This window comes from Austrofundulus limnaeus, unplaced genomic scaffold, assembly GCF_001266775.1.
Source record: "Austrofundulus limnaeus strain Quisiro unplaced genomic scaffold, Austrofundulus_limnaeus-1.0 Scaffold3, whole genome shotgun sequence".
NCBI lineage: Eukaryota > Metazoa > Chordata > Actinopteri > Cyprinodontiformes > Rivulidae > Austrofundulus > Austrofundulus limnaeus.
Window position 1 is genome coordinate 4,133,071 of NW_013952405.1, and position 9,365 is coordinate 4,142,435.

The 9,365-nt window shown below is 42.2% G+C and overlaps 1 protein-coding gene across 7 annotated transcripts in view; it reads left to right on the forward strand.

Moving 5' to 3' along the window:
• nav1a (neuron navigator 1a) overlaps positions 1 to 9,365 on the forward strand; it is a 91,883-nt gene that overhangs the window by 17,120 nt on the left and 65,398 nt on the right. For 5 of the 7 annotated variants that reach the window (XM_014018030.1, XM_014018055.1, XM_014018063.1 and 2 more), the window contains exon 5: positions 1,418 to 2,236. In XM_014018030.1, the coding sequence (XP_013873484.1) occupies positions 1,418 to 2,236 (819 nt within the window). Of the gene's footprint in view, positions 1 to 994; positions 1,284 to 1,417; positions 2,237 to 9,365 lie in introns of those variants that run through there. The other 2 variants (XM_014018071.1, XM_014018076.1) reach the window with 2 other exon arrangements.

A 9,365-nucleotide genomic window follows, 5' to 3' on the forward strand; every position in this document is an offset into this window, starting at 1 on the left:
CACACACACACACACACACACACACACACACACACAGTATAAAATGTAGACTCTATATCCATTCACACACCCACATGGACACATGTTTGTTAGGTTTTATGTCATTCTGCAGGGATGTATTGTATAATGTATTGGATCTATAATATATAATGGCATCTGTATTGCCTGTGTGGGGCATACTGGTAGGAACGGAGGTGAGGAAATTAATAAAAGAAAGATAAAGGTCATTTGAGGCAGGTGGGGTTGTGTGCTGATTATTCTGGTGTCTGTCGGATTCTAATTGCAACATATTTAATGACATGCATATCTTGTTTTACAGATGATTTGACTCCAATTATTGATGGTGATTAAAAATGTGACTGTGACTGAATGAGTTTTTTTTTTAAATGAATATATTTAATGATTAATTGGGGGTTTGTTTGGCTGACCTGAGTGTGATTCAAATGTCCAAGATCCAGTGAGTCATTCTTAGCTGTACTCTGCGTAATATCCTTTTGTTTTCTTTTTTACTTCTTTTTTATTTTTTATGAAAATGAAAGAACAAGAACAAAGGGATTTTCTGACATGGCTTGAATGGGAAGAATTATTTCGAGGGAAAGTCTGAGTCAAAACGAATGTGCTTAAATAGAGAGCCGTTATTGCAACACAAATACACGGAAGGGGGTGAGTTTACACAAGATGCTAAAAAAATGCTCATCAACCCCTTATGTTTGCACTCATCGGTAGGCAGCATAACACTGCAGTGTGTGTGTGTGGGTGTGTGTGTGTTGGTTTCAAGCAGAGGATGGAGTGGTGAATCAGCCATTGGGTGGAGAGACAGAACGAAAGACAACAAGAACGAAAGGAAGGAAGGAAAGAGGAGGAGGAAAGGGTGAATGAGCTGGCAGGGAGGGTGGGGAGAGCGAGCAAAGCAGCGAGTGAGGGAGAGGCAGAGGGAGGAGAGAGCGAGGAGGTGGGGGGAGGATGCTGCTGCTGCTGCTGCTGCTGCTGCTGCGACTGTCAGTCGGCTGCTGCTTGCCTGGCGAGCAGGAGGGAGCACAGAAAGAGGCAGAAAGCGGGACAGAGAGGTAGAGGAGGGTCTGTTTCTCGGTCTGTGGGGCTCAGGAAGCTGAAGACGTATTTCTCAGCAAGTGGATTTTAAAACTGGACACAGATCTGCACACATCCATGGATTATCAGCAGTGAGTGAGGCTGTCACTTTTATTAACATTTTGTTTCAGCAGCGGCAAGGCTGTCTCACACTGCAGGGAGTCTGCCTCAGTCATGACCCAGGGGTATAAAGGGTACGCAAACCAGACAGCCTTTGTGTCACTACACATGTTTTTGTCCCCCTTCCCCTTCCTCCTGTTCTTTCAGTCTGCTGGTGTGTGTGTTCCTGCAAGTGTGTCAATGTTGCTGTTGCTTGGCTCTCTTGCAGGAGGGATGCTGGAGGCTAACGTGGCTACCATTAGCATGACGGCTAAGCCCAGAGAGCTGGACCTGAGGTCTGCGGCTGTCTCCTGCCAGGACACCTCCACCCAGGCTATGGCCTCCAGGAAGCCACAGGTCAGGCCCCTYGCTCAGTCCCAGGGGCCTTCACGTCCCTCCGGGTCTGAACTCAAGGTGTATCGGCCCAACTCCGGATCCATCCCCATTCCCACCCCCAATACTTCCAGGCTTCGCAAGCAGCGCTCGCTTGGCAACTTGTGTGTGCTCACTGACGCTGAGAAGAAGCTGCACCTGTACCAGTCTCCCCGATGGAAAGATGACACAGGCCGACCCGGCGAGGGGAAAAGTAAAGGAGGCCAGACCAAGACAGGTCAAGCTGGTGGTGGGAGACCGCCTCTCTCCCGGACACTTTCAAAGTCAGAACAGTCTCTGTTTCAGGGGAAGCCCAAACCATTCACCTCTCCGGCTGTGACGCCAAACCTGGGTAAGCCAAGCCGAATACCTGCGCCTGGGAAACCACGGGGACCCTACGCCGAGGTCAAACCCATCAGCAAGACCTCTGAGTCCAGTCAGAGTGCAGACATAGACCCTGCTGACCCCCCTCTTAAAGCCTGTGAAGCTGGAAGTACTGGAACTAATGGCAAAAAAACAGGAGAAAAGAGCAGATCTGGAGCTCAGATAACGGAGGACAAAAAAGAGAAGAAGGGGACAGAGGGAGAAGATGACAAGAGCTTTCTAAAGGTGGATCCAGAGTTAGTTGTGACAGTACTGGGAGATCTGGAACAGCTGCTCTTCAGTCAAATGCTGGGTAAGTCTGCTCTCCTCTCCTCATCTCCCACACCCAAACCTGTTCTTTTAGCTCCCGCTGCATCCAGGAGCAGCGTGGCGCTCCATCGCTCAGCTGAAGTCAGCATTTTCAGAGCGACAACATTGTTTTGCTGTTCTTTTATTAGTGTTTTGTCCTCGTGTCAACTGACCCACTGCCACAGTGAGCTAGATTTACACGAACCCACAAAATAAACACTCACCTGTCTCTTTTTGCCTCCATCATATATTTTTTTCCTTTTTTGTTTGTTTTCAGCATTTTCTTCACCAGTCCCACTGAAATGGGAGCACATTTTAGAATTAAAAGCAGGAATCAGTGTTAAATATCAATGTGTGCGGAAGTTAAGAATCTGATCTTCTGTTTCTGGGTGTCTGACGGCTCAGGCCAAAATTAGTCATGTGTGAATAAAGGCCGTGTGAGTGGGGCTGGTGGGGAGTGTGTTTTGGTTTGGGAAATAAAGCGGCCGCACGTCGAGACACATATTTAGCTTCGCAGCTCCCCTCCCCTCCCRCTCCCCCCGCCAGCCCCTATTGATGGCCGCGCCACGGACAGATGGTCACCATCCATCCCGCCCCACTCCCACCTCCTCTGTTACCAAGGGTGGGGAGAGTGGAATATGAACGGGTGGTGGCCCGAGACGGTACAGTCACCTCCACTGCCCATAAACATGCTGTGGGAGCAGGCAAATGGGCCCGGGTGCAACCCACCTCAACTTACTGTGGGAATGATGGCTGAGTTTGGAATTAATAGGTTACACCAGGGGGGCTGAAATCCTAATCTGGCATCTATTATTCACAGGCACGTTCTGGCTTTTTTTYATCCTTCCCCCCTCATTGGGAGCAGGTAGCATCAAATACTGCACGAGATGTGGAGACTAACGTGCAGCAGGTCATTACATCTGAGCTGATGGGAAGAAATCATTTTCTGCTTATCATCAAACCTCTCTTCATCTTTGTGCACTCTCCACATTTGCCCTGTTCTCTCCTCAGCAGGGTGCAATGTGCAGCACGGCCCTCGCATCGCAGCCAGGATGACCTTGCTCCTGAAGCCCTCTGTGTGTGTGTTTGTGCAGCGCATGCTGTTTTGTGTGTGAGAGGCGTGCACACAGTATGTGTGTCACATTGTTGGGAAGTTAAAAACACAGAGGAGCATAGAAGAAAGAAGAACGTTGCCCAAATTGTGGTTTGAATGGAAAAGAACTGGACGATTAACAAGCAGCTTTGATCAAGCTTAATACAGGAGCCAGACACKTTTACTGTAAGCATTTGTTGACTGCAGTGGGAATTTATACACTGGTGAGGTGATACGTTGTTGGCAAATTGAACTTGGTCACCAAGGGATGAATTGAATCACTGAGTCCACCGGTGGAATAAAAGGTTAGCAAATACTGAGGCAAACAGAGCACTTTAGAAATGTTTTCCTTTAGATAAAATGCTTCAATTAAAGGCCTAGCATCCCTTGAAGGAATGTGCATTCACTTGGATTAACTACAGATGCTAATCAGTTGAAGACAGTCATTCATTGATTATAGGATTTTTATTGAAATACATCCACTGGTTCATGACATAATGCCAGAGTCCAGACAAATTAAATAAAATACATGCAAACACCCCACTTCTATAAATCCAAGAAATATTTGATCCCATTTACAAACAAAAACAAATCTGCTGCTAGACTATTGTGAAGCTAAAGCAAAACTGTATTATGGAGAGAAACTGTTAAGAAAAAATCCAAAAATAGTACTTTATGGTAGGGTGGAAATTAAGGACATAGATTGTTTCCACAAACTAATCTGAACAACAAAAAAAAAAAGAAAAAGTGGAAAAACAATTAAATAGAAATGAAAGAAAATATTGTTATGCGTTGTTCGTTCACCAGTTTGTGTGCTAAAACATACGGAGAATGTACCAATGCATGGAAAAGATTAATAATGAGAAATCACACAAAACCAGAGAGCGCTCTGCTGAAGACCGGTCTTTAATTACCAAGTGTTCAGACAGAAAACATGGAAGTGCATTTGTTTTTAACAAAGTCTCCGAGACATGGCTCCACCTATTGATTACGTCATCAGTTGGAGGGGTCCAAGGGTTACCAGAAGCCACGCCCCAGGCATAATAATCTATCCTAATGAAGATTTAAAAGTTCAGTTATGTGTTGAATTTGTTTTCAGGCATGTAGCTATTAATATAAAATCATCAAGTTAAGCAAAAACAGTCACGTTTAACAACCATTACAGTTCTATCATAAGACTACACCATGTGTATGTAATTAAAACCAGTAATATAAACCTAAACCCCAATACTTTCTTCAACTATATCTGTAGAGTTTGTGTTTGTTTGTGTTTGTGTTTGAGAATTTTATCAGCTGAACTACAATAAACGGCCTGGTTTCCCTCAGGTCACTGGACATTTCTCTGGGTCATTACCACAACCTCCCAGAGGTGGCCTACCAAAACCACAGCCTATGCAGAGGATATTGAATGTGTATGCTCATGTAATTGTGTGTGTGTGTGTGTGTGTGTGTGTGTGTGTGTGTGTGTGTGTGTGTGTGTGTGTGTGTGTGTGTGTGTGTGTGTGTTACAGAGAGGTTAATTGTAATTTGCCCTGTAGCTTGCAGCTGTGGGCTCATCTTTTTTTCTTTGTATCTTCTTCTCCATTTCCGGCGGGACGTTCAGCTAATTGCATTCTGCTCTGTGCAGGCCGCCTTAGGAAGACAGATTGCTGATGCTCAATGGATCATTTCAGGTGGTCCACACCTTCTGTTATCATGTCCAACCCAAACCTCTCAGGTTCTGCCTTCTAGGAAAACAAACATACGATACAGTATTCTACACATTTATAAATATTAAGAAATTGATTTGTTTAGTTTGAAGCCACGTTGCAGCAGTCATTGAGAGTAAAATATGTTTTTTTCATTTGTGTCATACTGTGTGATGTCCAGCAACATCCTCTGTATTAGTGTCCTTTTAAAATTAGCCTGCAGTGCTAAATAAACACAATGAATGCCAAATAAGGATGCATAACCCAAGACCGTCATCTGTGCAGTCAAACAATAAAACTCTCCTCCCACACATGGCCGTTAAAACAAAAATAATCCAATCCTGGATATTTCAGAGTTAGGATTAGTGCCTGTGTGTTTGCATATAATCTGACATACGTTTTAACCACTGGGCAATAAGAGGCTTTTTGTTTATTGGATCAACTACTTATGTGTGCAAAGGCAGCAGTTCCAAATTTTAAGTGGGAGTTTTCTTTAATTTTCAAAATCTTGCATTAGAGTTACAGCTCCTGATCATTTTACAATGTAACCAAAGCCAAAAAGGTCTGTTTGATCTGCAAAACATGGATATTATATTTGTTGTGCCAAACATTCACAATCACACACAGGTGATACTGTATATTGGGCAAGCTGGATGGACTCTCACTGCCCTTCATTCCCTCACTTGGTTTAGATAAAAGCATCCAACATAATAAAACTCATGGAGAGGGTTGTTGGAAGAATAGCATGTTGAATTTACTGAAAATCCACACTAACATGTTATTGGGAGAATCCTAAATGAAAGAAAAGAAAAAACTAGAGAGCAAAATGATGATTATTTTAAAATATTGTATTGTTTTTAATATTTAATCCTTTGTTTAAAGGCCTAAAATATTTTAAGGGAGATAAATCTGTGTCACTTTTCACGCCAGAGTTTTAGATGTTTTGATTAAATATTAAACGATAATGCAATGTTGCAGTCTAATGCAATTAAGGGAAACATCACACTCAGACTAGGTGTTGAGGACGACTTTCAGCCACAAACACATCAAATCTGAGTCCAGTATTTTCAAAATTGATTGAGTTATAGCTTTGTTTTGTTTGCTATATTAATCAGATGTTGTGACCAATTTTAAATGGCTTGTCTTCAAAAGTGAATCAGTTGTAGATGTGCATCCAATAGATATTTTAAAAAGTTCTGTTTAAAAATCCTCCAGTGCTTCATAAGATGTTTTGAYTGAAACCTTGTTGACCCCAAAACTTGATAAAACTTTTAAGCCAAGATTTCACACAATGTGTTGCACTTTGAATGTGTTGTAAACGATTTTCAGCAACAACAACACACAATTTTAGCTTAATATCGGTCATAATAAATGAATTATTTAGTCATGCATGAGCTTTATCTTGAATTGGATTGGCTTTCAAATTAAAATTGCRTTAGGGGTACATCTGGCAATTATTTCCTGAAAGTTCTATTGAAATCTGTCAAATGATTTGTGAAATATTTTGCTAACAAACAAGCAGAATTGACACCAACTGGCAACAAACATCCACATGAATCTTGTATAATGTTTGCTCTCTGAATGTGTGTTGGTTCATAATTGCGGTATMGCATGCTTTCCTAATATTACACAGCCATTGTTAGGCTTAAAAATTAAACATTGAAAGAATGAAGAACACTGTTTGTGAAATTCTGCCAATAAAATTATACTCCACATATGCTGCAATAGAAATCTGAAGCGCCAAACCTCAGATGTTCACCTCTAATGACTCCTCCTGGTCCTATCCAGCATCCCGTAATGAGTTGTGTTTGACAGGGCAAGCTCCCTGAAGCATCGAACTCTCCCAGCATGGGGCAGGCACAGTTTAGAATCAATCCCATCTAAGACACCGGACGAGCTTCCGGATTAAACCTCGCATAAAGATAATGAGAAAGATTCAACCCTTATTGCACTAATCACAGATCTATCGCCGTGAAAAGGGCCAACCGTGCGGACTAAAATGAATTAAAGATTAAAGCTGTCAGGACATCTGTTTGGAGACAGATTTGAGGACGTGGGATGGTAGACTGGAGATGTTGTGTGGTCTTGGCAGAGCTTGTCATCACGTGTACCAAAAGTCACGATGAGAACACAAAGCGAGTCAGGGAGGCTCATTAAAGCCGCCCTGATGAAACGTTGTTCTTTAGTTTGATTTTAAATCGTGTGCTTGTGTGGGCATATTTGAGTGGTTGCGACAGTTCCTGCTGTATTTGCACCAGCTGTCTGCGGAACAATAAACCCTTTGGAGAAACTCGACAACGCTTTGACAAGATGACGCAGAAAGACAACAAAGCTTTGACAAGAAGACGCTGCTGTTCGAAATCGCTGAACGGGAAAGATTGGTCAAAGCTCTGCGGCTTCCTCAGTTCAAAGCGGTGATGCTAAACGTGTGCCACATTCAGTCTCCCGTCTATCCCCGCCCCTGTTTTCACCCTCTCTGGTATTTTTCACACTCAGTTCCTTCTTTGTGACCGGAGTGCTGAGTCTCTAATGTGATGCGGGCGCAGTCAGAGAGGCCGCTTTTGCTCCAGGCTTTGCCGAGTGAAGAATTCTTGACACTTATCCTTTAATCAAAGAGTTGGTGAGAAGGCAAATAAACTCATAAAGAAAAAATAGAGTAAAACAACCCCTTTCACATGTTTCCTTCTGCATGTCTTCTTCTGTTTTACCTCTGATGCGAGTTGACAGCAGGCTCTGTTCTGTCACCAGTCAGAGACAGCCGAGCGGATATTTCTGGTTGGAGTGTTTCAGGAAGAAGGACGCAGAGCATCTATCTCGTGTGACATTTTATAAGAAAGGCTCAGTGGCTGTGTGTTTGTTTGCATGTGGGGTTTACAATGTTTTGTGGTCAGTGTGTAAGGACTTAATGCAGGAGCCATTGCATTAGAGCAGTCTGCTTCCTGACATCGTCTTCCAAAATCGTATTAGTGCTCAGTGTGTTTTTGCCTCTTCAGCTCACTCACGTAACCTCAGCTCTCACTTTGAAAGAAGAAATAAATAAATAAGGAACTTACTTCACTGTCATCTCGTTTGAAAGGTTGTAAGTGATGAAGGGGAAGCACTTAAAGCAGAATGTCGCGGGAAAAATGTGCCTAAAAATGATCAACTGGGTGAAACTTTTGTGGAAAAACAAAATACAACCACTCTAAGAAAGCCATATTTGTTTTTTAAACAAATATATCTGAACGTGCGTGTTTCATTCTCATTTTATTCTGCACTTTTTATTCTCCACAGCCAACATAATTTGGAGTTTAACGTGACGCCTCCACGTGCATCAGCATGAGCGAGCGAGAGAGGAAACTAAAGACAGAAGGAGATTCATGCAGGTCGTCTTGTGATGAGACATACTTAGAACATTTCTATTTTTGTTCTATTTGTGTTTTCCTGTCATAAAAGCTGAGATAAAAGTGTYCATTGTTACTGATAAGTCTCTCGCTCGCTCTCTTTGGATGTACTGGTTGTTTTAGGGAACCGCATAAATGTGATCGCTCATCTGATCTGACTGAGCCTTGGAACAATTTTGCTGTTAGCCTGAACAATCACAGCTCCCATTTCTGACATTTCACTGAAAAGTGTGACAACAAACTTATATTTTGTCTTTTATTATTGATTAATTAAGACTAGATTAAAGCAAGTGATTTTTATTTGCCTAAATGTGCCCTGTTTATGTTAATGTTGGTATGTACTTGCTTAAATTTGATCTGAAAGAAGTCAAAGCCGCAGCTTCACACGATGAACAATTGATGTCATTTAAGTACCTCAAAAATAGAGCAGAAATGGTGCCGAAAAACATGGAACTACTGAACAAAACATGACATATTTGTTTGTTTTAGTCAACAAAATGATCACTGGCATACAACCACCAAGCTGGTGAATATATTGCAACCAGGTCTAGTGACAAAATAAAAAAATATGTAGATCAGAAACAAAACACAGACACACCACAAGAAAAAGAAGAGATTTTTGGCATAAATTTCAGTATTTAAAAAAAATGTTGCATTTACTGCAGCGCACCCTGTCTGTTTTGTCATTTTAAAATATTTTGTTTGCACCAAGAAAGTGTTGGGATCACTGCTCAACTAGCAAATTTTAGCTTAATAGCTGTAAAATGTGTCAAATTATAGCCAATGTGCAAATGTTRAGCTGTGGCAACCATCTTAAATCAAACTGCCCCAAAAATGAATCGCATCGCATGTTTACTGTTCAAGTGTCAATAAAATATCTCCACTGATTCCTGACATACTGTATGGCAACTCAACAGACAAATGAACACACACACACACACACACACACACACACACACACACACACAC